The sequence below is a fragment of the Macaca thibetana genome, chromosome 6, assembly GCF_024542745.1.
Source record: "Macaca thibetana thibetana isolate TM-01 chromosome 6, ASM2454274v1, whole genome shotgun sequence".
NCBI lineage: Eukaryota > Metazoa > Chordata > Mammalia > Primates > Cercopithecidae > Macaca > Macaca thibetana.
In genome coordinates, this window is record NC_065583.1 from 4,245,953 (window position 1) to 4,272,703 (window position 26,751).

Sequence of the window (26,751 nt, forward strand, 5' to 3'; positions counted from 1 at the left end):
ATATATTGAATTTCATCACACCAATGAAAACCATTTCTCCAGGAGAGGCATAACTGCTGAACGGAGAGAGAGAACGATCCCAAGAACAAATGTGCACATCCAGGAACTGAGCAAGCTGTGGAGGCTGGCACGACCAGCCGTTTCTGCAATTCTTCAGAGCCATGCGCTCCTTAAATGCACAGTCACACATCAGGGGTGCATCCCCTCTATATCTCAGGCCTGTAATCCCGCACTTGGAGGCTGAGGTGGGAGGATCACTTGAACCCAGGAGTCCAAGACCAGCCTAGGCAACATAGCAAGACCCTGCCTCTAAAAAAAATAAAATAAAATATTAGCCGGGTGTGGTGGCACACATCTGTAGCTGGGGAGGCTGAGGTGGGAGGATTGCTGAAATCTGGGAAGTCAAGGCTACAGTGAGCTGTGATTACACCATTGCCCTCCAGCCTGGGTGACAGAGCAAGACCCTGTGTCAAAAATAAAATAAAATAAAATAAAATAAAATAAAATAAATGAGGCTGGGTGTGGTGGCTCACGCCTGTAATCCCAGCACTTTGGGAGGCTGAGGCAGGCAGATCACCTGAGGTCAGGAGTTAGAGACCAGCCTGGCCAACATGGTGAAACCCCATCTCTACTAAAAATACAAAAATTAGCAGGGCATGGTGCTGCGCACCTGTAATCCCAGTTACTTGGGAGACTGAGGGAAGAGAATTCCTTGAACTCAGGAGGTGGAGGTTGCAGTGAGCCGAGATCACGCCACTGCACTGCAGCCTGGGTGACAAGTGTGAAACTCCATCAAAAAAAAAAAGAGAGAGAGAGAGAAGGAAGGGAGGGAGGGAGGGAAAAAACAGAGAGAGAAAGAAGAAAGAAAAGAAAGAAGAAAGGAAAGGAGAAAGGAGAGAGAAAGAGAGAAAGGAAAGAAAGAAAGGAAGAAAAAGAAAGAAAGAAAGAAAGGAAGAAAGAAAGAAAAAAGAAAGAAAGAAAGAAAGAAAAAGAGAGAAAAAAGGAAAAGAAAGGGAAAGAAAGAGAGAGGGGCTGGGCACAGTGGCTCATGCCTGTAATCCCAGCACTTCGGGAGGCTGAGGCGGGCGGATCACCTGAGGTCAGGAGTTTCAGACCAGCCTGACCAACATGGAGAAACCCTGTCTCTACTAAAAATTCAAAAAATTAGCCAGGCATGGTGGCCCATGCCTGTAATTCCAGCTACTTGGGATTCTGAGGCAGGAGAATCACTTGAACCCGGGAGGCGGAGATTGTGGTGAGCGGAGATCGCACCACTGCACTCCAGCCTGGGTGGCAGAGCAAGACTCTGTCTCAAAAAAAGGAAAAAGAGAGAGAGAGAGAGAAAGAAAGACCATTCTGCCCATGACCTGGATTTTTGTTTTGGGGGGATGGGAAACTGACTAATAACCAGCATAACCTCATAACAGCATAACAGACTTTCCCATCAGCATAGTTTGAGAGTTCCTGCCTCTTCTCACCAGCATGTTATTTATTCAGCAAACATCTAAGCTCCACGGTGAGTCAGCACGGTGCTGTACATTGGGTGTATGGCAGTGAGCATCTCGTCCGGCATTCACACCAGCACAACGGCCATGCACACAGTCACGCGTGTGCGCTGCACACATCAGGGGCACATCCCCCCTATATCTCTTGTCAAAACAGTGGTTCTCACCAGTGGGTTCCCTTTGGGGAACAAAGTAATGCCTTTCCTGGCCCCCTTGACTTTGTCCTCTCTTGGAGACCCTGGACTTCAATCGGAGCTGCCCGGCCCCAGCACAGAGCAGGCAAGGCCCTGAAACATTGTCGCTTCCAAGTTCTATTTTCCAGATAGGGGCCCAGGGCTAAAATAAATGCTATGGGTCCAGGGCAGGGTTGGTTGACCTGAGAACACCTCATGCCTGTTTAGGGTATAAGTGCCCTGTGTAAATTATTAATCTCGATGGCCAAGGCACTGGTCACTCATTTACTGATAAGGCCAAAGTCTGTGGCCAGAAGAGCTGAGGCTGCTTTGGGCTTTTTTCAGAAGTCACCTCTTCCCCCGCTTCCTCATATGGCTCCAGCCCTTCACACCGGCCTCAGGACCAGGCCAGAGAGCGAGGCTACCAGAGAGCATGCTACCAAGGCGGGCCCCGGCTCTGGTGTCCGGGTCTGGACCTGAAGCTCTGAGGTCTGGCTTTAGACTTCAGGTCTTAGGCTCTGTATTTCGGGCCTGGAGCTTACCTCCAGGTTGTGGGATCTTCTCCCGGCTGGGAACTCCAGGCCCTGCGCTCTAAATTCTCAGGTTCAAGATCTGGGTTCTGGGCTCTTGTCTCTGAGACCCAGTCCCCTGGCCCTAGTTTCTGGGTTCAGATGTCAAGCTTGGGACTCTGGTTCTAGACACTGGGCTCCAAATTCTGGGCTCCAGGCTCCGATTCCATATTCCAGACTGCAGGTTCTAGACTTCAGCCTCTTGGTTCCAGGTTCTGGGTTCTGGGCTCCAAGTTCCAGTTCCACGCTCCCAGCTCCAGGTTGTGGTCTGGGTTCCAGGTTCCTTCAACTCCCCAGCACTGGGTCAGGAACACAGTGACCTCCCTGGCTAGTGGGGTTATCCCCACCTACCCTTCTTAGCTGCCAGGACTTCATGCTGGCAGCCAGCAACCCAGGCCAGCTTGAGGGGTGATGCTGGTTCTATGGCAGTCCTCCCTTTGCTTGCTGTCCCTGGTCTAACCCCAAGCCAGTTCTCTGGAGACAGGTGCTAAGATGGTTACTGAGCACCCCTCGCCCAGACCCTGCAGTTGTCACAGTCCACATGGACATATTCATGTTCCCAGCTCTTCCTGGGCCCCACCAGGACCATCAGGGATGCGAATGGTGCCCCTGAAGTTGGCCAGTTCATGGTCCTGTGCTCAGCCTGAGCTGCATCTGATTCAATGTAACGAACCAAGTGTACTCCCCGCAATCTGGGCCTTTGTTTCCCCTTGGTAGCTGACTTCCAGCTTCTTCTACACCCCCTCAGAAGCCCGGGTCACCTGATTACCAGGCTAGACACCCTGCGGGGTGCATGTTGTGATCACCCCCTTGGGGGTTGGGGCGGTTGCATCAGCACTTCCAGCAGGGGCTCCAGATGAGCAGCCAGTGCCTCTTCCTGACCCCCGGAACCCTGGCCCAGAACCCAGGACACTGTGCCCCATGCTTGCCCTGTGCCCATTTTGTGCCATCCTCTTCCCCAGCCCCAAGACTTGGTGAAGGTCGGGGGAACCAGGGACAAGTAGCAAGATTGTCTCTTGGGGACTTGGAGCCACATGGGCTCCACGTGTCCTCAAGAAGGTCATGCCTGTGCTCTTAGCCAGTGCCCTCTGCTAAATGGAGTGTTGCAAGGATGCAGAAAGGTCAACAAACAACAGTGTGTGGGTCAGGCAGGGTGGCTCATGCCTGCAATCCCAGCACTTCGGGAGGGCGAGGTGGGTGGATCACCTGAGGTCAGGAGTTCGAGACCAGCCTGGCCAACATGGTGAAACCCTGTCTCTGCTAAAAATAGAAAAATTAGCCGAGCATGATAAAAATTAGCTGGACATGGAAAAAATTAGTGGGCGCCTGTAATCCTACTACTCAGGAGGCTGAGGCAGGAGAATCACTTGAACCTGTGAGGCAGAGGTTGCAGTGAGCCGAGATCGCACTACTGCACTCCAGCCTGGGTGACAGAGTGAGATTCCATCTCAAAAACACAAAAAACAAAACAAACAACCAAAAAAACGACTGTGTGTGTTCTCCCTTCCTTCACGCCACACACTGGGTGCACTGGCCCCTCTTGGCTTCCCACCTGGTGGGGTTGGGGAGTGGCTCCACTGTCTTTTCTGACCACCCAGAAGTCAGCTCAGAGCAGCTGGTGCCCCTTACCCCTGCCCCACGTCTGAAGGAGGAGGCCATGGGCCTGGGCCTCTCTCCCAGCAGATGGGTCCTGGCCGGCCAAGGAGGTGAGGATTCTAGGAGCACAGAAACTGGGAGGAAGGAAGCTGGTCCCCTTCAGCCCAGGGCTGCTTCAGGGGGTGTGTTGGGAAGAGAGTCTCAGAGGAAATCATGGCAGAGGGGCACACTCCACCAACTAAAATGGGCCGAGAGGGGTGGTGGGCTCTAGCCTCCAAAGGAAGGACTAGGCTCTACCAAAGAATGGTGGCCCACCAGAGACAAAGAGGGGATCTTCGGGAGTCCTTCGTATTATTGTAATTATTAAAAAACTGTATCCTTAAAAAATAATTAAAGCAGGCCGGACGCGGTGGCTCAAGCCTGTAATCCCAGCACTTTGGGAGGCCGAGACGGGCGGATCACAAGGTCAGGAGATCGAGACCATCCTGGCTAACACGGCGAAACCCCGTCTCTACTAAAAACACAAAAAATTAGCCGGGCGAGGTGGCGGCGTCTGTGGTCCCAGCTACTCGGGAGGCTGAGGCAGGAGAATGGCGGGAACCCGGGAGGCGGAGCTTGCAGTGAGCTGAGATCTGGCCACTGCACTCCAGCCTGGGCGACAGAGCGAGACTCCGTCTCAAAAAAAAAAAAAAAAAAAAAAAAAAAAAAAATAATAATAATAATTAAAGCTAAGATGAAAGTCTCTTGTGACCACTACCCCTAGTCCTAGTCCGCTTCCTGTCTCCTTGTTAGTTTGGCGATTCTCCTGCTTCAGCCTCCCAAGTAGCTGGGATTACAGACACTCGCTAATTTTTTATCATGCCTGGCTAATTTTTTCTTTTCTTTTCTTTTTTTTTTTTTTTTTTTTTTTGAGATGGAGTCTCGCTCTGTCGCTCAGGCTGGAGTGCAGTGACGTGATCTCGGCTCACTGTAACCTCCGCCTCCCAGGTTCACACCATTCTCCTGCCTCAGCCTTTGGAGTAGCTGGGATTACAGGCACCTGCCACCACACCCGGCTAATTTTTTTGTATTTTTAGTAGAGACGGGGTTTCATCGTGTTAGCCAGGATGGTCTTGATCTCCTGACCTCGTGATCCACCCGCCTCAGCCTCCCAAAGTGCTGGGATTACAAGCGTGAGCCGTGGCACCCGGCCCACACACTGTTGTTTGTTGACATCTCTGCATCCTTGGAGAATATTCTCTCTCCTTTCCCTATACTTGTAAGTGCCTCTGTGCTTGTGGTTTATATAAAGTTATCATGCCATGTGTGTTGCTCTGCTTTATTTTACAGAACAACAGCACATCTTGGAGGATTTTCCACATTAGAACACGCTGTACCCAGTTCTTTATCTGCTGTGTGGTACTGCAGAGCATGGACACGCTCCACTGTGTTTTATTATGCCCACCCCCAGCCACATACAGTTATTTGTTTTAGGGTCACAGATAACCCTACAGGGACAGGCCTCTTTGTGCCTGGGAGTGAGTGATTCTCTAGTGGCACCACTAGGGTCACACGCTGTTTTTAAGTTTTGGCAGAAACTCCAACAAACTGTCCCCCTGGAGTAGCCATATCAAAGTACCGTCCTGGGACCAGGCGCGGTAGCTCACACCTGTAATCCTAGCACTTTAGAAGGCTGAGGTGGGTGGATCATGAGGTCAGGAGTTCAAGACCAGTGTGGCCAACGTGGTGAGACCCTGTCTCTACTAAAGATACAAAAAAAAAAAAAAAAAAAAAATTAGCCGGGCGTGACAGCACACGCCTGTAATCCCAGCTACTCGGGAGGCTGAGGCAGGAGAATCGCTTGAATCCAGGAGGTGGAGGTTGCAGTGAGCTGAGACTGCACCATTACACTCCAGCCTGGGCAACAGGGCAAGACTCCATCTCAAAAAACAAAACAAAACAAAACAAAACACCCACAAAGTACTCTTCTGGGAGAGGACCCTGGCTCCCCATTGGGGATTTCTGCAGCATCTAGGCTGCCCTGGGGTGTGTCCCCATCAGACAGCCTGGGTGCTAGTGAAGCTCCTGTGACAACTCCTTACAGGATCCTGGGCTAGTCACTTCCCCTCTTGCAGCCTGAGTTCATCTTCACCAGGTTGTTTTGTTGTGAAGGCAAAAAATGAGATAAAGGATGGAGCAAGTCTAACTTGAGGACCTCCGTAAATGTGAATTCCTGCACCTGCAGGGCTGACCTCTGTGCGTGCTCTTCTACCTGGCCCCTAACCCTTTATCATGGGGCAATCCCACTGGTCCCTAACAGCAGCTGGCATTATTGCCAGGCCCACAGAAGTGCAGGACTGGGTGAAGGGTGGGATGGCCTGCAGGATCTGTTAACTTTGGAGAGACAGCCCATCTCTCACCTCTCTGTCCTGGAGAACATGGAAGGTTGTCTCCTACCACAAGGGAGAAAGTTCTGTGGCTGGTCGGAAAAGGGACCTGGCTTGGTCTCCCTACCCCCACCCCTGGCCCCACACTGTGATGGTGCTATGCAGTCCCCTGCCAGGACCACCAATGCCCTGCTGCCACCGCATGCTTTGCTAAGACTATGTGAGACTGCAGGGTCATTTATCAGCCCACTAGACCAAGGGGATAGAGTGGTGATTAAGATGGACAAGGTCAGCCAGGCGCAATGGCTCACGCTTATAATCTCAGCACTTTGGGGGCGAGGTAGGTGGATCACTTGAGGTCAGGAGTTCGAGACCAGCCTGGCCAACACGATGAAACCCCATCTCTGTTAAAAATACAAAAATTTGGCCGGGCGCGGTGGCTCAAGCCTGTAATCCCAGCACTTTGGGAGGCTGAGACGGGTGGATCACAAGGTCAGGAGATCGAGACCATCCTGGCTAACACAGTGAAACCCCGTCTCTACTAAAAAAATACAAAAAACTAGCCGGGCGAGGTGGCGGGCGCCTGTAGTCCCAGCTACTTGGGAGGCTGAGGCAGGAGAATGGCATAAACCCGGGAGGCGGAGCTTGCAGTGAGCTGAGATCCAGCCACAGCACTCCAGCCGGGGCGACAGAGCAAGACTCCGTCTCAACAACAAAAAAAAATAATAAATAAATACAAAAATTAGCTGGGCATGGTGGCGCGTGCCTGTGATCCCAGCTACTCAGGAGGCTGAGGCAGGAGAAGCGCTTGAACCCAGGAGGTGGAGGTTGCAGTGAGCCGAGATCGAGCCACTGCACTCCAGTCTAGGCAACAGAGTGAGACTCCATCTCAAAAAAAAAAAAAAAAAAAAAAAAAAAGAAAAAGAAAAAAATAGATAGGGTTTCTACCATCATAGCATGAGTATCAATCAGTAAACAAGGTAATTGCACAGTGGGATAACTACTGTGAATTTAGAAAACTGACTAGAATGATAGAGAACAGTCAGGGAGCGCTTCCCTGGTTATACTGGGTGACTAGAGCAGGATCTTCTGAGGTGTTTAAGCAGAGCTCTTCAATGAGGCAGGACTTTTGTGGTTGCAGGTCTTAAAAAGCTCTCACAGTAACAAGCACACACACGAAAAGGATTTATTGGCTTGCACAAGGAGAAAAGCACGGAGTGTTTTATTTCAGATATGGCTGGATTTCATCAGGAATCTTCTTCCATCTTTTAGTCTTGCTTTCCAGTGTTGGCTGCATTCACGTGCAGGTTCGCTTCCTAAGGGTCCTTTCTACAAACCCCAGGAGATGGTAGAAAATGAGCAGGACTGGGACTCTGATTGGAATGCCTGAGGTCAGAGGACTATGTTTGAACCAAATTCTGGCCAGGGAAATGTACTACTATGATTGGCTAGTGGAATGGAGTACTCTGATTGGCCAATGGGATGGAGTACCCTGATTGGCCAGTAGAATGGAGTATTCTGATTAGCCAGGCTTGCCAGGGATCTGGTTAAGCCAGCCAAACAAAACGGGTTGAGGGGGCAGAGGGCTGAAGCTCCCATAGGGGGACAGGGCTGGAAAATCCCACAGATTTCAAGGAGAAGGAGGAGCCAGTTGACTAAGTGTGGGGCAGGTAAGGGGAGTTCCTGGCAGAGGAGACAGCGAGTGCAAAGATTCCAATGGGGAAGCCAATGTGCCCTGTTTGAGGCAGTCAGGAGACCCCACCACCCTCTTAGGGGCCTTCTCCTGGTCCCTACACCCCCTGGCTTCCTCTGTTGCAGCACTTACCTCTCTAGGCTGGAACCCAATCTGGCTTCTCTTCCCGCAGTCTGGGGCCCTCCTTCTGGGAGGTCCTTCTTGCCTCCCACTGTGAGGGGTTTGGGCTTCCAGCCAGACCACCCAGCTAAAGCAGGTAAGAGTGAGAACCCGCCCCTGCTACAACAATCAGTGTCCCCCTTGTAGACCTTTGGTGCACCAAAGGATTCCCCAATCCTTTGTGCAGAGACACTTGGTCCCCAATAGAAGCAGAGAACCGTGACCAGAATGATGTACTCAGATCCACAGAGACCTCAGTACCACAGCACCATGATAGAGTGGAACAGCTCCCCACAGGGTTCTTCACCCCCACACCTCTCCCCGCCCTTTCTCTCACCTCCACACCATGACAGAGTCTCACTCTGTCACCCAGGCTGGAGTGCGGTGGCACAATCTCAGCTCACTGCAACTTCTGCCTCCCGGGCTCAAGCGATCCTCTCCCACCCGTCTCCCGGGTAGCTGGGACCACAGGCATGCACCACCACACTCAGGTAATTTTTTGTATTTTTGGTAGAGACAGAGTTTTGACATGTTGCCCAGGCTGGTGTCGAACTCCTGAGCTCAAGCGATCCACCCCCTCCCGCCTTGGTCTCCCAAAGTGCTGGAATTACAGGTGTGAGCCACCTCACCCAGTTCCCGTATTCTTTTTTTTAGAAAAACAAAACTGTAAGATATTCACACACCACCCCATATACTGTGCAGTCAGGAAGAGAGGTTCTGAAAACAGGAAGTCAGGAGGCACATCCTGAGGTCCCCAAGAGTTTCCTGGCACTGACCTTGGTGACAGAAGCAGTGTGTTTTGATGGTGGGGGAAGCCACAGGACAGTCTGGCACACAAGGAAGACAACTCATGGCAGAATAATAATAATTATTATAATAACAGTATCATACATCAAGGACAAACCCAGCTGCCCCAATCCTACTGCAAAATCTGTATGTACAGTATAGTCTATGTGGGTGGGGTACAGGGCTGCCTGCCTGCACCCTCAGGCCTTACTCATACCAGCTCCCTGAGGAGGGGCCGGCCCCTCCTCCTGCCCCTGTTGAAACTTGGCACAGGCTGGGGAGGCTGGCACTGCCAACGCCATCCCTCCGTGTTGGGCAAGCCTGTTCCAAGGGGCTAGACTCACCTCCCCCACTGTGGCCTGGCTGCAAGGGGCTGGGGGTGAGCTTGTTGTGGGACAAGGCGGTGGTGGCTGTGGGGTGTGTCTCATCTGAGTCCCCTTTCCACCCCTACCGGCTCTTCCTGCGGGCCTGCCCATGGCAGGAAGGGGCCAGGGACACTCATGGCACAGACAGGGCATGCAGAGCGGACCCGTGGCATGCTCGGCCCGCCGGGTGCCATGCAGCTGTCCTGGACTGTTGGGTAGCTGTCAGAGGGCTGAGTCGGTGGTGGAGTTCAAGGATCCCCCGATGGGTTGGGCTGCTGATTCAGTCTGTGGTGGGGTCTCCCGGGAGCTGGGCCCTTGGGTAGGCAGCTGCAGAAATTCTGGAAGTATCAGGTCCTCTTTCCTCAGAAGACCCCTCTGGTCGTGGGCCCCGCTGCTCTGCACCCTGTTCAGCAGCTCCACCAGGCCTGGAGGCAAGCCACAGCATGAGGGTCCCCCCAGCAGACTTGCCTCTATGCTAGCCCACAACAGTCTCACTGCCTTACTGTGGCCACAGCCTCCCTGGCCCCAGCACCAATGGCCTGTGGCCCCCTGTTCCAGCCCCTTTGACCCCCCAACCCCCACCCTTCCTGTTCCATGCCCAATGACACCCAGCCCCCTGCCTTAGCCCAAGGCTCTCTGATGCCATCCTGAATGGTCCCCAACCCCACTGCCCTAGTCCCTCTAATCCTCAGCTCATCCACCATGTACCTTCGATGTCACAGGTCTGCCGCTTTCCAGTGGCACTACTGGGCGCCTTCACCAGAGAACTGGGAGACGCTGGAGGGGGATGGGTGGCCTTGTCCTGGGTTCTAGGTGGACAGCCCTGCGAGAATGTGGGGTCAGAGTCAAAATCGGGAGGGGAGAAGTAGAGGGTGGAAGAGGCCACCCGCCTTTCGCTCACCTGGCTGCGGCAGGGAGATTTGTCACGGGCTTTGGAGATCTTCACACCTGCGGCAGACAGTGCCACAGTTAGTGTTTGCCTCCCACCCGGGCCCCCTTCCTCCTGGGCCACAGTCGTTCCAGATCAAGCCCCAAGGCCAATGTCCCCTACCTGGAAAAGTGTCCAAAACCAGTCTCTGGGCCGCCACTGAGCTCACTAGCTTTCCCAGATCCAGAGGCTCCTTCTCGCCTGGCTGCGGGGAGATGTCAGCAGCCCGCGGTATAGGCCTCCGCCTGGCCCCGGCCCCGCCCCTCCCGGCCCCGCCTCTCCTCGCCCCGCGGCCCCGCAGCTCACCCGGTGCAGCACCACCTGTAGCGGGCTCAAGCCGTGCTTCTCCAGAATAGGTTGCAGCGCCTCCTGCAGCCGCTTGGTGGGCTTGGCTGAGATTCGTACCACTCGATCCAGTGCCGTCAGCTCCAGCCTGCGCGGAACCCTCGGGCAGCAGACGGCCGGAGGGCCGGCCCCCAGCCAAACCCTTCCCAGTACAAACGCGAAGGGGTGGAGCCTGAACTGCAGAAGGTGGGACTGGCTTGTAGGGGACGGGGTTTGTCTCGGGGGCGCGGCTAACACGAGGGGCGGGGCCTGGAGAGCCAGGTAGCCAGAATAGAGCCTGAAGGGAGCGTCAGGACCTGGGACCCAGACTTGGGGGCAGAACACTCACTCGAAGGTGATCCTGTTTTCCAGCCGCACTTCCTGATCTGCCAGCACGGTGCAGTCCTGATCCAGGACCAGGGCCTTCTGTGGATGCCAGGCAGGGTCTAAGAGTCCCTCCCCCAACCCCCAGCCATCCCTGTGGGTCTAAGAACAACTTCACGCCCTCCCATGGCCACCACTGGGGCTTCCTAGAGGGAGGGATGGAGGGTGGAAGAGCTGTAGGGGAGCAAACGGGTTAAGGTACCAAGCTGGAGTCCAAGCCCGGGAAAGCCAAGGCCTGGGAGAAAAGTGGCAAGAATGCTGGACATTCTTGGGAAAAGACAGAAATTATGAGAAACGTATCTGCTGGCATGAAATCATAAGTGGCAGGCCACGGTCCCAGATCCCTGGCCTACTCTTTCTGTGCCAGGACAGGCTCTGCCTCCAGGACCGCTGCCCCCTGTGCCTCAGGTGTGTGAAATCCAACCAGACCGACTGGAAGCATTTCCTCCCTCACCACCCACCTTTGGTCAACCACCCTGGCCTGGTCCCATTTTTGACATTTGTCCACTTCTTTCCATTCCCCGCTACTAAGGACACTTCTTGTTTCCTCATTCAAAAAGGGCCCACCCCCAAAACTGCTGTGAAACCAGAGGATGTGAAGCATCTGGCACAATGCCTGGCACACAGTAGGTACATAAACAATAACTCTCGTGATGACACCCTCAGAGGCCCCACTGCCTGCTCCAGACTGATGTGGGGTTGGGGGCAGCATCTCCCAGGCAGTAGGCCTGTGCTGTGCTGCAGGAGCAGGTGGAGTGTGGGTGAGGAAGTTATATTTAGCACGTATGAAAGCCCATCTGGGCTTCTGGCAGCCGCCCTGGCGGCCTGAGAAGAGTGGGCAGCACACCTCCCACTCCTGCCCTCGCGCCCTTGCACTCCAGGCCCCCGAATGTGCCCCGCAAGTACCTGCCTGAAGGCCTTTGCCTAAGCTGTTCCCTCTGCCTGGAATATCCTCCCCCACAGCTCTGCCAGGCAAACTCCTCCCCATCCACATCGACTGCTGCTTCTTCCATGAAGCCTTCCGGACATCAGCCAGAAACGCCTACCTTCTCCCAAGAGACCTTCTCTGGCGTTTTCACTCTTCCTCCCTGATCACTCCCTGCTTGGCTTACTTCCAGCCTGTGGGCCAGGAGGACAGCCCCAGATCTGGGTTCCTCTCCCCCACACACCTGGCAGGACCTTAGGACTTGTCTACTAGGTAAATGAAATCCTGACGGCCCCCTGGAAGGCAACATTCTTCCTTGAGATTCCCTTGACTGAATGGTTTCCTTTAAAGCCAGTTTTCCCCTACGTCTTCTTTAAAGTTTAAGCTAGTTTGCACCTAAAGGAAAAAGTTCATGGGTTAGGTGCAGTCGGGTGCCCCTAGAGGCTAAGGAGGTGAGGGCACCCCATGGATGGCCATTGCCAGGATGGGTCTCTGGGGATGGGAGTCTGGACTCTGGGAATGATAAGGGACAAACCCCAGCTCCAACAGTGGTTCTCCCTAGTTTTACCTCCCTAAGATCACCATGGTAGGATGATAGATGAAGCTGGAAACCTGGAAGGGCGTGAGGTGGGGGCGGGTGGATGTCTGAGTGAGTGAAAGTTGGTGTGGAGGTTGCTTTGGAGTTGGGTGTGGGTACAGGAGTGGGATTGTGGGTAGAGGCTGAAGTTAGGAAGGGGGTGATGATAGGAAATGGGGTTGAAATTAGGGTTAGTCCAGAGGATTAGAAATTGAGTTGAGGTTGGAGCCATGACTGATCTGAGACAGAAATGGAGTTGGGGTCAGGATCAGGAAGGAGGTTAGAGTTGGAGCTAGGTCAAGTTCCCACCTGTTCATTGCCCACCAGGTAGACCTTGATGTCAGGTAGAGAGAGGCCTCGTTTCTCACAGATCCCTGCCAGCATATCTCGGATGGTGAGGCCAGGTCTGGCCAGGGCCAAGGAGGCTGTGCCGTCAGGCAGGTACACACAGCAGTACTTCCCTGGCCGGCTTTCACTTTCACCCTCGGTGCTCCCAAGGCTTTTCCGGTGGCTCTGATTCAGGGCAGGAGCGGGGGAGATTACGTGTACACATGCAAGGGCATGCAGACAGGTACACAGAGACAGGTAAGCTTGCTGGGGCTCAAGCATGCACACGCACTCCCAAGGCACGCAAAGATATATCCTCCTGCAGGAACACATGTATGCACACCCAGGCTTATGGGCACCTAGAGACGGGTCCACCTGCTGATTCCCACACACCTGCTGTGTATACACACCTGGGTGCTGCACATGTGCACACATCTGCCGACAGAGGATGTGCACCCATGACATATATGGGGACCGATATAGTGAGGATGGGAGAAAAGTAAGGAGGCTGAAGGGTTGGCCATGCAGGGCAAGCTGGGAGATGCAGTAAGGACAGCAACTTGGAATGAGGGCTACCACGTAAACAGGCCTGAGCAGTGACCCTAGCCCATAGAGCATCTTGTCTTCCTCAACAGTCGACTCACCTCAGATTTGCTGCTGACGAACGCTAGGAAGCCAAGGTCCAGGCTAGCGGAGGAGTTGAGGGAGCCCTGAGACTCTCGGCGCAAGGCGGCGTTTGCAGTCCCGCCCAGCTCTAGGGAAGAGGGAGCGATGGACGCGAACAGCCCCCCGCCCTCACCCATCCTCTGCGGAAGCCTCTCCCCAACTGGTGGGCCTTGTTTGGAGTCATCCTGCAGGGGCCCAGGTGTAAACCCCTGGGAGCAACACCACCGTTGGAGATTTCCAAACGTCTGTGGTCTAGCCCAGGACCCAAACCACCCAGGGGAGTGTGGTGGTCACTGGGACCTGCGTCTCAATCTTCACAGACTTACAGACTGTGGCCCACGTAGGAGGAAGCGGGTACTCCCCAAACTTGCCCAAACTCCCGCCTTCCCCCCATCTCTGTTGCTCGCTCCTGCCCTCACCCCTGCGGAAGGACTTGCGGAGAGGGCGGCCCCCAGGACCCTCAACGGGTGGCTGCCCCAACTCTTCCACACCCAGCGGCAGCGACTTCCCGGGCTTCAACTTCGGCTTCTGTGGGTACAGGGGAGGCGCTGGCACCGGGCTGGGCCCCAGCCCGCATGCAGACCGTGGGCACATACCCGCAGATCTGCACCCGGGGGCGTCCCCTCTTGCACGCGATCCGCAGGACCCCCTGCCTCGCCCAGTCCCTCGTCCGCACCTTCCTAGTGGCGTCAGGGCTGCCGAGGCGCGAGGAGCCAGGTTCCCTCAGAGGGCGCCCCTCGGCCTCGGCTAGCAGGCACTCGCGGTACAGCGGGGACTTGACGAAGCGCGCATAGCTGTCGAACTTCATCAAGTTGAAGATCTGCAGGTCGAACCCGGGACAGGTGAGCCGGGGCTGGGGTGGGGGCGCTGGGCTGCCCGAGCCCCACCCCGACGTCAGTTCCTATACCCACCCCCAGGGTCCAGGCCCTGCCGGGACCTCAGCTAGGCTCCGCCTCTAACTGTCCTTCCCGGGTGCCTCTGATACCGCCCTCTGAGCTCCGCCCCGCCTGCCCCGGAATTTGGCTCTGCTCCGCCTCCAAATTTGCCCCTTCCGCTTTGTAGTTCAGGCTCCCCGCCAGGGTCCGACCCCGCCCCTGCGCCTTTTGTCTCCCTTTCAAGGCCAATCCACCCGGGATCAACCACCTGAAGCTGCTGTGCCCGAAACATGTCCGGCCGGGGCTCGGCCAGCACCTCCTCGCCAAGCCAGGCCTGACGGTCGATGTTCACTGGGCTCAGCGCCTGGCTGGACAGGAACTCCTGGTAGATGTTGCGGGCCTCCTGAGCTAGCTGAAGGAGGAGGGGCAGGAGGAGTTGGTCAGGGAGTATGGCCCATTTCCCCTCTCCCCAGCCCTCGGCCCCAGCTCCCCCTTCTCCCACCTGCTGGGTATCGCTGGCCGGGATCTGTTGGAAGCGCTCGCAGGCCTTCCAGAAAGTCACGTTTTCCGCGCTGAATTCCTTCTTCAGGAACTCCTGGGAGGGGAAGGAGGGGGAGGCAGGCAGAGACTCAGTGACACAGAAACCAAACGGGGATGTGATCAAAGAGACTGGGACAGGGACAGGGCCAAGAGACCAAGCCAGACGGGGAAGGCCAGCCAGACAGATGGAGCCAGATCTGAAGGCAGGGAGAGAAAATGAGAGACGGAGAGAAGGACAGGGAGAAGGAAGAAAAGTTCCCATCCGGGAGAAGAGGAAGAGGGTGCTGCAGGAAGGCTAGATGAGGGAGCTGACAGAGGACCCCACTCTGGCCAGCCTGAAGCTCCATCCACGCCCTGCCCTTTCCCGTGTCCCCCCTTCCCTTTCCCCACCCCAGGCTTACAGTGAAGTAAGCCAGGCCCAGCGGGTCCTGCAGCAGCCGCTCGAAGGACAGGGCCCAGCTGGCCACAGGCTGCTCCTCGGTTGGGAAGGGGCTGCTAGGACCACTGGGGAGGCTGTGGATGCTGAGGGAGCTGCCGCGGCCCTCGCCCTGGCCCTGGGGCCCCGTCGTGCTGCTCAGCTCTGCAGGGGGATGGACAAGTCGGGGTGAGCCTTGCTGCCTTCCCCAGCCCCTGGCACAACCCACCCTCCCCCAAGCATCCACTCTGCAGGCATGTTCCCTGGAAAGATAGCAGGTGGCAGGGGTGTCCCACCCATCTCCACCTCCCTCCTCCCTCCCACTCAGCCAGTCCTCCTCCACACATTCCGTCACTTACCTCCATCTGACACAGCCAGAACCTATGAGAGACCCAACAGAGGAAGTCAGATTGAGGATTCCCAGGGGACAGTTCTGGGCCCAATTCCCAGGAGGTGGAATTGTGTTCTCCTCTACCTGGGCATCCCCAGGCAGGTTCTACTTGGTCAGGCTTTTGCTCAGGCTGCCCCTGGCTCCCTTTCCATCCTGTGCCAACCACTAAGTACTGGGACTTATGCCAGGTACCTTCCAGCAGCCCCTGGTTCCCTCCTCCCCCAACCCCTGCTGGGTGAGCCAGGTGTGCATAGCATGGTGGGTAGGAACAGACTTTAGTCTCTGGCACTTACTAGCTGTGTAACTTTGGGCAAGTTAGTTAATTTGTTTGCCTCCATCTGTAATCTGTAAATAGGAGATAATGCCTATTTACAAATGGAGGCAAACCATTTGCCTCTATCTTGATATGAAGATCAAGTCAGTTTAATATATTCACAGCATTGGCCGGGCACGGTGGCTCACGCCTGTAATCCTAGGACTTTGGGAGGCCGAGATGGGTGGATCACCTGAGGTCAGGAGTTCGAGACTGGCCTGGCCAACATGGTGAAACACAGTCTATACTAAAAATACAAAAAAAAAAAAAAAAAAAAAGATTAGCTGGGCGAGGTTGCAGACGCCTGTAATCCCAACTACTCGGGAGGCTGAGGCAGGAGAATAGCTTGAACCCAGGAGGCAGAGGTTGCAGTGAGCCGAGATTGAGTCATTGCCCTCCAGCCTGGGCGACAAGAGCAAAACTCCATCTCAATAAAAGAAAATCGGCCGGGCGCGGTGGCTCAAGCCTGTAATCCCAGCACTTTGGGAGGCCGAGACGGGCGGATCACGAGGTCAGGAGATCGAGACCATCCTGGCTAATATGGTGAAACCCCGTCTCTACTAAAAATACAAAAAACTAGCCGGGCGAGGTGGTGGGCGCCTGTAGTCCCTGCTACTCGGGAGGCTGAGGCAGGAGAATGGCGTAAACCCGGGAGGCGGAGCTTGCAGTGAGCTGAGATCAGGCCACTGCACTCCAGCCTGGGCGACAGAGCGAGACTCCGTCTCAAAAAAAAAAAAGAAAATCAAATAAAAATATATCCACAGCATCTAGAACAGGGGCCAGCATGTGATGTGGGCTGTATAAACAAGTGCTGTCTTCGAGGAAGGAGAGGTGTTTCTGCAGCCAGTGATCTTCTTATTGCAAGTGTTTCCTATTGGGCCCAGGGTCTACCACAGGTCCCATCCCACCTTGGGAGGGCACAGGATGCTGTTCTATAATATAGAGCAGTGGTTCTCAAACTTCAGGGCAGAGTGGGAGGACCCCACCTCTGGAGATTCAGGTTCAGTAGGTCCAAGATGGGGCCTGAGGCTGTCCATTTCTGCCAAGCTCCCAGGAGATGCTGATGCTGCTGGTTCAGGGACTACTCTGTTAGTAGCACTGCTGCAGTAGCTAACTCCATCCTTGCCCCCAATGCACAACTCTGGTTTCTCTGGGAATCCCAATCATTAGTGAAACAGAAAAACTCTCCTCTCAAAATGACTCTTGCGGTGGTTTCTCTTGTTTCTCTTTTTACCTTCCTAGCAGCTCCTCCAGCTTCCCCACTATCTCCCACTCATGCAATGTGGCCTCAACCCCTCCCTGGTTCTGTCCTGGGCACTTTGTCCCATCCACAAATCCGCAGCTCCAGACACACATATCCAACTTCCTAGTAACATCTTCCCCCAAATGTCCCACAAGCCCTCAAGCTCCCAAATGGAAGCTCCCTCTGCCTCCATCAAAACAGAGTACCAAACCAGCTTCCCTGCCCCCATCTTTCTTACCATCACCTGGGCTTCCAACATCAGGGCTTGAGTCATCCCCAATTCCTACTTCCCGCTTACCTCCTACATTTTCACCATGCCCTGTCACAGAAGTTCCTACCACCAGCCCCTTATTTCCATCCCAACTGGAAACAGGCCTGCAAACATCTCTACCCCTGGAAAGCCCCCTACCCCCACCCTTCTAAATGGAACCTCCCTCTCTGTTTCCTACTCCCACCCTGAGAATATTCAGGTCACAGGGTGGCCATCTGCGGGCCAGATCTGGTCTGCAGATATGTGGGATATTACTATTATCTTGGCCCTCACAGTTTATTTATTTATTTATTTATTTATTTATTTAAAGGTGTTTTCCACATTTAAAAAGCAAGAGATTTTAAATTCCACTTGCTCCATGAGACTGTAATGCTCCAGCTTCTTCCCAGCAGGACAACCTTGTCTGGCATTGAGCAGCCACCACCTTCCCCAAAAGGGCTTACAGTCTCCTCAGAGGCCTCTGGGGCCCATTTAATGCATTTATGCTACTTGTGGAGGCAGTGGGAGGCAGGCTCAAATTTGGGAGGTCAAATTTGTGCTGTGTGACTTTGGACAAGGTACTTAACCTCTCCGTGCCTCAGTTTTTTCCTCTCTAAAAACGAAGCAAATAACGGTCCTGACTTCGAAGGATTGGTGCGATTAAATGAGTTAAATATATATAAAGAACTCAGAACACTATCGGGCGTGTAGTAAATGTTCAAGGAATGTTACCATTAATGTTGTTCTTGTGTCGGTATTCATGCTGACCCCGCTACACATTCGAATTTGCCACTCCCGCCATAGAAGGAAAGAGCACAGGTGTTGGTGGGGGTCTCTCAGACCCGAATTCAAAACCCAGCCCTGACTTTTTCCAGTTTTACAACTTGCGGCTCCTCCCTGAGCTTCACTTCCCATCTGGAGCCCAGATAAGAAGTTGCAGCCGAGGGCAGCGAGTTAGTGCAGAGCGCGCTGGGCGGGGCGTCGGGCCCAGCACGCCCCGCCCCCGTCTCCGGCCCCGCCCCTCCTGGCCCCGTCTGCGTGCTCCCCGCTCTGCCTTCCCCGCAAAGTCAAATCCCCCAACGAAAGTTGGTGTTTCCCACGGCTACAGGAGAAAGTCCCCACTCCGAGGCGGCAGAGGGCTGCGAGGGAGGACGGGACCAAGCCTTTCCCCGCGCGGCCGCAAGGTTCCTCTGCAGCCTGCACCTACCTGCCTGCGCCCGGGCTCCTCCTCCCCCGGCTGCACCGCCACAGCGTTCCCAGCCTCGGAGACGCAGTCATCGCCCTCCCCCAGATCCCCGAGAATCACCCGGACTCGGCCCCCTCCGCTGGGCTGCCTGGCCCTGCCCTCCTCGCGCACACCCTGAGCCTCTGTCCTGCCCTCTAACCCCAAGTCTGGGATGATAGGCGCTGGGGCTGGGGCCAGCCAGCACTCCAATTTTGTTTGGCCCTCACAGGTTTATTTTCCATATTCTGCTTTACTGAATGTCGTTAAGTGGGGCTGGCTCCCAGATCCTCCCCAGGCCCCACCCTCCCCACGGTGCCACCCCGGGCCCTCTCCCTGCCCCCGGAGGCACGTTGCAGTTGCCAGGTTACGGCTAAAACCCTGCCTGGGCCTGACTAATGAACCCCTTCAGCTTCACCCATTTCCCTCCCCCTCACCTCCACCCTACACTTCACCAAACTTTCCTATTTTCCCCACACCCCTGCTTCTGGCTTTGCCATTGCCTCTGCCTGGGTATCTGCTCCTGCTCTTCGCTTGGAATTGCTCCCCGATCTCTGCCCGTTGACATTAGTCATCCCCAAACACCAGGCCCCTTGAATGCCCCTTCCCACCACGTGCTTATCCACCCATGTCCCAGCCTCTCTCCCCTGCCAGTCTGGTGGCCCCTGGAGGGCTGGCCTGGTTGGTGAGAGAGGTCGGATCTGAACTCCCTCCTCAAGAAGCACCCTCCTTGCCCCGTGTTCCCAAGCAGCCATCAGGGCCCTGGCCTTGGCACCCCTTCACTAGGGACTCTCAGCCCCTGAATGCCACCTGTGGCTCTCCATCCTGAGCCTCTCTTGCCCTGACAGTTGTTGATAGCATAGCTGGAGCTGAAATTGAGTAGGGACAGAAATCTGGAGATGGGTGGGAATGGGGGTGGAGTCCATTTCCAGCTCTGCTATTTGGGAACAATACAGCTTAACTTCTCTGAGCTTCAGTTCCCCCTGGGTAGCATGAGGTTCAGCATTCCCAATTTCCTGAGGCTGCTGTGAAGCTTGAATGAGGCCCCATGAGTGAAAGCACCAGGCATGCCACAATCAGAGCAGCAGCCCACAGCAGAGTGAGGTGCAGGGGTGCAGGTGCCCTGCAGGGGCTCTGGCCTGCCCCAGCTGCCACTGCGGGGCCTGGGGAAGTTGTGTTGAGCAGCGCTGGCCTCCCCCGCTTCAGCCTGCTTGAGGAGAAGTGGTGAGTGAATGGAGAAAAAGGGGAAGAAAGGGCAAGGAAGGGTGTGGTGGCCAGTGACACACAGACCCAGGCTTGGACCTCGGCTAGTCATATTTTTTTCTTAGGAATTTGGTCCTGGAGGAGCTGCTGGCACCTGCAAATACTAAGATGAGAGGGAGGCCCCAGTTTCCTGAGCTTTGACTGTGTGGCAGGCACCCTGTGGCAGCACACATTCACGTCCTTACTCCATCTTTACATCTTGTGTGGCAGGCATTATTACCCCTATTTTACAGATGAGGAAACTGAGGCCCGAAGAAGCCATGTAGCTGAGATGTGGTGCAACTGAGATTAAAACTCAAGTTTGCCTGATTCTGGAGCCTGAGGCCTCTCTAGCCAAGTTGCCTCCTTTTGTGGACCAAGGAAGCTTGGAGGCCCAGGGCCTCAGACCTTGGGGCACAGGTGGGCAAGTCTAATCTGGCATTATCTGCCCAGGGATTCCTCTTGAACTGTGCCCTCTAGAGGGATCAGACCTTGAAAGAGGCCCAATTTACTGAGGATCTTCTCTGCTGGGCACCCTCTACCATCCTCTGATTTCATCCTAGCTTGAGGGGCTGCAAGACCCTGTGTGGAGATGTCCTCACAGAACCTGGGTGTCTGGTCCCTTCAACTTGAACCAGCGGATGGAGATGACCCCTGGCCTTGCCCCTGTATAAGGCCACCCTGAACTCGGGTGCCCTGAGCTGGATGCCAGGGACAAAGAGAGAGTTGCATGGGTTTTGCCTTGCGGGGCCTTCCTGCCAGGAGGGGAAGACTAACTAGGCCTTCCGACAGGCCAGGCCAGGCTAACTGCCCCCTCCAGGCTTAACTCCCAGCCTCCCCTAGGGCCCTGTCCCCGTGTTTGCCCACAGCCAGGCCTATGCCACGCCCTCCCTCCTCCAGCTTGCAGACCCTTTAGGGACCATCTCCTACAACACGGTGCATGGAGCTAGTGGAGAAGTTAGTTCCCTCAAGCTGTCTCTATTCTTCACTTGCAGCTCTTGCCTAACCCTGAATTTTATTCCCCTCCCTCCCTTCCTTCCTTCCTTCCTTCCTTCCTTCCTTCCTTCCTTCCTTCCTTCCTTCCTTCCTTCCTTCCTTCCTTCCTTCCTTCTTTTTTTGACAGAGTCTCGCTCTGTTGCCAAGCTAGAGTGCAGTGGCACGATCTCGGCTCACTGCAACCTCTGCCTCCCGGGTTCAAGCAATTCTCCTGCCTCAGCCTCCCAAGTAGCTGGGACTACAGGCACGCACCACCACGCCCAGCTCATTTTTTGTATTTTTAGTAGAGATGGGGTTTCACCATATTGGCCAGGATGGTCTCAATCTCTTGACCTCGTGATCTGCCCATCTCGGCCTCCGAAAGTGCTGGGATTACAGGTGTGAGAAACCGTGCCTCCCTCCTTCCTTCCTTCCTTCCTTCCTTCCTTCCTTCCTTCCTTCCTTCCTCATTCCCTCCTTCCTTCCTTTCCTCCTTCCTTCCTTCTTTCCTTCCTTCCTTCCATCTTTCTTTTTTTTCTTTATTGACAGGATCTTGCTCTTTCACCCAGACTGTAGTGCAGTGGTATGATCACAGCTCACTGCAGCCTTTACCTCCTGGGGTCAAACGACCCTCCCACCTCAGTTTCCCAGGAGCTGGGACTACAGGTGCACACCACCATGCTCAGCTAATTCAAAAGAAGATGGGTCCTCACTATGTTGCCCAGGCTGGTCTCAAACTCCTGGGCTCAAGCGATCCTCCTGCATTGGCCTTCCAAAGTGCGGGGATTCCAGGCTTGAGCCACTGCCTGGTATTTTCACCTGTGTCTTTTTTGCCTTGCCAGACTAGGGGGCAGGGACTAGGGCTGATGGGCCTGGGTTGGGAGTGTCTAGGATAGGGGCAGTGGCAGCACCAAGCAGGCAGTAAGGAGGGGTTGTTGAATGAATGAATGAATAAGTACATGAACAAATGAAGTGGTAAAGAGGCTGTGTGAAGACATCCCTAGGAAGGGGGCTGGGAGATGTCTCCAAGTGACAGGTTTCCTTGCAACTGCCTGACAAGCTGAATGGCAGGGAGGCGAGGCTGACAACTGAAGCTTCCACAGCAGGGAATGATGGTAGGGAGGAGAGGTGGGGGAGGACCGGGACCAGGCAGTTATGGGGGTTCGGATGCTGACGCTCTACTCTCCGGCTGACCTTGGCACAGCATTTACTTCTCTGAGCCTCCCTTGGGAGGTAACTCATGGAGGGACCAGACACACCTGTCCCCCAGGCGCCCTTCCATCCACATCCCTACCTCAGATGTCAGTGCCTGTCTAGCCCTTCCTGCCCTAGCTGTGCAGAGCCACGGGAAGCTACTCAGTGACCAGCAGGCAGCCAATCTGTGACCCTCGGGATTCTAAGAGGTGGCACAGAGAGTTCAGAACAGGCCCGGGAAGGGCAAAGATAACCTGTGTGTGACAGTTCTGAGAGGAGCCGGGGCGTCTGTGGGCTTGATGGAACTGGGGGCAGACCTTGGGGGCACCCTCCTTGCTCTGGGTGACTTTTGAGTAGATAAGTCACAGGCTGACACAGAAGAGGCAGGGGCTGGGTCTGTCTTTGGGCCCCCTCTGCTGCCCTGTCCTAGGCACTGTCCCAGAAGCATCAATCCAGTTGCCCTCCCGGGGTGGGCCTGGGGTTAGCCTCCTTGTCTTCCTGGCCTGAATGCCTAGGGAAGGGCGAGCCCAGTGTTATGCCTGTGGTGTGAGAATGAAAGGGAGGTGGGTTTTCTTTTTGCACTTTCATGGTGGGGTCGGTACTGGGGACGGTGAGACAGGGGGCTGGGCTGCCTTTGAAGGATGGCCTCTCTCCCAGTCGGCCAGCCCGGAGCTGGGCAGGAAAGAGATGCTGGAAGAAGAAGAGGTAGAGGCAGGTCTTGGGAACTAAGGGGCAAGAGTGGTGATGGGGGTGCCTCAGCTTCTTGGTGAGGCAGCAGATCTCTGACTTGGGGCTGAAAATGTAGGGGGCACTAGGCTGACAATTATGCAGCCCCCACAATGGGTCAAAGGCCTCATATGCATTATTTCACTCAATCATCTCAACAAGCCTTGAAATTCATTCCAACCTCTTCATTTTATGGATGAGGAAACAGAGCTGGCGAGTACCCCTCTCTCCAGCAAGAGAGAATAGAACCAGGACTGGAACCTAGGTCTCTCTAGAGCCACTGGCTCTGGCCCATGATACTAGGCTGGGGCCTGGTGGTGGGCCAGGACACTGGCCTTCCTGAGCTTGTTAAGGGGGGCTCTTCCAAGTGAGGGGGACCCTAGGGAGAGAAGGGAGGTCCAGCACAGCTTGCCCCATCTGCCGAATGAATGAGAAGAGCCAGACCCTCTGAGGGCAGCTCTGATCCGGGGCTAAGCAGCCAGGGAGAGGGTTAGGAGGTGGGACAGCTGCAACCAGGGGGATCCTAGCGCTCGGCCCTTCCTGGAAGCTCAGGAATAGAACAGGCAGAAGCTGTATCAACCTGGTCTGACCCTGCTGCCCCATCCCGGGCTGCCCAAACAATGCTAGTTCTGGCAGGAGGCCTCCGGAGTAGCTCTGGCTAGAGGACACTGACCCAGCAAGAGCTGCCACTAACCTGACCTTGGGCACCTGGAGCAGGGGGTGAGGAGGGGAGGGCTCAGGCCGAGTGGCATGTAGGGGCTTGAGCCACTGTGGGGATAGGCAGGGGGCAAGAGCACATCAGGTGTCCCTGCGACCCTGGGATGCAGCCCCAGATGCAGCAGCTGAGAGAGTGGTGGGGGCTGGACCAGAAGCCTGTGCGCACTCTGCTCTGGCCTCCGGGTTGTACCAGGCTCCCAGCTAGGCCATCTGGAAGGGTCCTGGGGTAAGAGCACCAGGTCCCACCACCTGCTGCTGTCTGTCCCAACTTCTCTCGCCTGCTGGCAGCCCGTGGGCTCTTGCCTGGCCCTGCCGGGTGTGCCTCCTGGGCTCCACCCTGGGTGTGCCCACCCCCTCCTCGTGGCCCTGGCCCGGAGCCCACACTCACCATGCGCCCGTTGGGGACGCCCAGGTGCTTGGGCTTCCCTGGCATGCCGCTGCAGATCACGGGTCCCTGCCGCGGGGGCTGCCCACCATGGGGACTGTGGGCAGCGCCGGCCAGAGCTTGCACGGTGGCAGGCAGGCGGCAGAGAGAGCCCGACTCGGCTCCTGCGGGCCCTCACATCCTGAAACACCGCTCACTACCTCTTTTCTCTGCCACAGGAAGTGTCTCTATAGAAACCAAACCACAGAAAGAAGCAAGGTCTAAGAGAGCGAACGCCTCTTCCTACACACACACGCGCGCGCACACACACGTTCATGCACAAACACACACATGCCACCAACACACTCCTGGCAGCATCCCGCACGGGCACCAACACAAGGCAGAGGCTTCCGTGTGCCCAGCAAGGAGCCCAGCCGGGTCTGGCCAGGAGCAGGGAACTCTAAGTTCATGCCTGGGCTCACAGAACCATGAGTGAACATACCTAGGCACCTTTGTCCACCCTGGGGGCGTTCCTGTGGACATGCACACACATGCACTGGGACCTGTGTATCCACACATGTACTTTACTCGGCACACACTTATCTCATACCTACTGTGTGCCAGACAAACATGTGCTTAGTAGCCCTCTCCCCCTCAGCTGTGGGTATGCAGGGTACCTCTAGACCCAGACACCTACAGGCTCCTTCCATGCATGTGGCCAGGTGTGCAGACAGATGGATAACTTGCCCGCATGGCTGTGCACACACAGACATTCAGGTATGCGTGTCATAAACACATGGGCTCTCCCTTACAAGGGGACTTGGGTGTATAGTCATGTGCATGCCCAGTCCCCTGAACAGGTGCATGTGACAGGCACACCTGAACATAGGACATATATATTCCGACAGTCCAGTGACATGTGTAACCAGGTATGCACACGCTCACCTACCTAGGTAGGGGACTGGATCAGGTACATCTGTGGCCAAAGACTTGAGCGCATTCATACTCACTCAGAAATGGCTGGGCGTGGTGGCTCAAGCCTGTAATCCCAGCACTTTGGGAGGCCGAGACGGGTGAATCACGAGGTCAGGAGATTGAGACCATCCTGGCTAACACAGTGAAACCCCACCTCTACTAAAAAATACAAAAAACTAGCCGGGCGTGGTGGTGGGCACCTGTAGTCCCAGCTACTCGGGAGGCTGAGGCAGGAGAATGGCGTGAACCCGGGAGGCGGAGCTTGCAGTGAGCTGAGATCTGGCCACTGCACTCCAGCCTGGGTGACAGAGCGAGACTCCGTCTCAAAAAAAAAGAAATCCTGCCTTAGTCAACTCAGGCTGCTATAGCAAAAATACCATAGACCAGGTGGGTTAAACAACAAATATGTATTTCTCACACTTCTGGAGGCTGAGATGTCCAAGGGCAAGCCGCTGGCACATCTGGTGTCTAGAGAGGGCCCTCTTCCTGGTTTGCAGACAGCTGTCTTTTTGCTGTGTCCTCACGATAACAAGTGGAGATAAAGGAAGCCAGCTCCCTCCTGTCTCTTCTTATAAGGGCACTAATCCCTAATCCCGCCCTAAGGGGTTCTCTTTCATGACCCAATTACTCTGGAAGGCCCTGTCTCCAAATAACACCTTGCAGGTTAGTGTTTCAACATATGAATTTTGGGAGACATAAACTTAATTTGATAGCATGTAGTGTTGGCTGAAGGGTGGGCATCCTGCCCTCTCGGCCCTGACCTAGCCCCAGATGAACTCCAGTTTTTAAAATTTTAGCTAGAGTCCTTGGTTTGCCTCTTTCTCACACATGCACATCCCCACTACAAGGACTTATATTTTCTTCAAAGCGTGGGCTAAGACCCCTCAAGTCACCCACCATTCTGATTTGAACTACTCTTTCTCTTTCTTTTTCTTTTTTTTTTGAGACAGAGTCTTGCTCTGTCACTCACTCAGGCTGGAGTGTAGTGGCAAGATCTTGGCTCACTGCGGCCTTGACCTTCTGGGCTCAAGCAATCCTTCCACCCCAGCCTTCCAAGTAGCTGGGACTGCAGGTGCATGTCAACATGCCTGCCTAGGTTTTTTTTGTTTTGTTTTGTTTTGTAGAGATGGGGACTCCTATGTTGCCCAGGCTGGTCTCAAACTTCTGGGCTCAAGCAATCCACACACCTCAGCCTCCCAATGTGCTGGGATTACAGGTGTGAGCCATCATGCCCAGCCTCAGCTAGTCTTTCTGTCGGGACAAGGTGATACCCACTTCTCCCTGTTCTACCCTCTGCCCCACCGCCCCTTCTAGGGTTGTGACCTGAACTCTTCAGTGGCAGAAACTGAATAGCTCTCCACCACAAATTCATGTCCTTTTTTCCTGGGCACATGGCTAACTTTACTATCCCAGGTTCCCTTGCAGTCAGGTGTGGTCATGTGACTACTTCCCACCAATTGAAAATGAGTGAGATGACGTGTTATTTTTGAGCCAACGTTTTGAAGAAGTAAGTGTGTGCCCACCACCCTCTCTCTTTCTCCTTCAGCTGAATGGATAGAGAAGATGAGGAGGCCCAGGGGATTCTGGAACCATAAGAAGGAAAAAGCAGGGTCTGTGTATCAGTGCCTGAAGGCAAGCCACCCATCAACCTGGAAACCAGCTTCAGACCATTATGTAAGCGGGAAGCAAAATTTTTTGAGCCTTCTGACAGATGCACAAACCTTGTAAAAATAGTTAAAAAAAAAAAATCACCAAAAAAATTTTCAGGTCAGGACTATTTGTTATAGCAGCTAGCACTGCCCTAGTTAATACACTTCTTCTCCCAGCCCTGACTCACCTCTCTCCAGACACCTTGTTCACATCACACAGACAGAGAGATTCAGTCAGATTTGACGTGTGAAAGGGATTAGTGTGGGGGTTGCTTTTGGGCCTGGACCATTGCCAATGGTGGTCTTAATAAGGTGTG

The 26,751-nt window shown here is 54.8% G+C and overlaps 1 protein-coding gene across 2 annotated transcripts; it reads right to left on the minus strand.

The window, feature by feature from the left end:
• Positions 1–8,914: 8,914 nt before the first annotated feature.
• Positions 8,915–24,104, minus strand: RGS14 (regulator of G protein signaling 14). Of its 2 annotated transcripts, XM_050793208.1 has the most exons (15): positions 23,835–24,101; positions 15,533–15,554; positions 15,160–15,338; positions 14,721–14,813; positions 14,487–14,630; positions 14,020–14,163; positions 13,763–13,871; positions 13,322–13,431; positions 12,660–12,863; positions 10,814–10,890; positions 10,447–10,573; positions 10,264–10,345; positions 10,114–10,160; positions 9,921–10,035; positions 8,915–9,637 (listed from the first exon to the last, which is right to left on the minus strand). In XM_050793208.1, exons 1-15 carry the CDS (start codon positions 23,877–23,879, stop codon positions 9,435–9,437), a joined length of 1,701 nt encoding a protein of 566 aa, XP_050649165.1. In that variant the 5' UTR covers positions 23,880–24,101; the 3' UTR covers positions 8,915–9,434. The 2 variants fall into 2 exon arrangements, with proteins under 2 accessions (XP_050649165.1, XP_050649164.1); XM_050793207.1 differs by having other exon boundaries at positions 9,921–10,160; positions 23,835–24,104.
• Between the last annotated feature and the right edge of the window lie 2,647 nt (positions 24,105–26,751).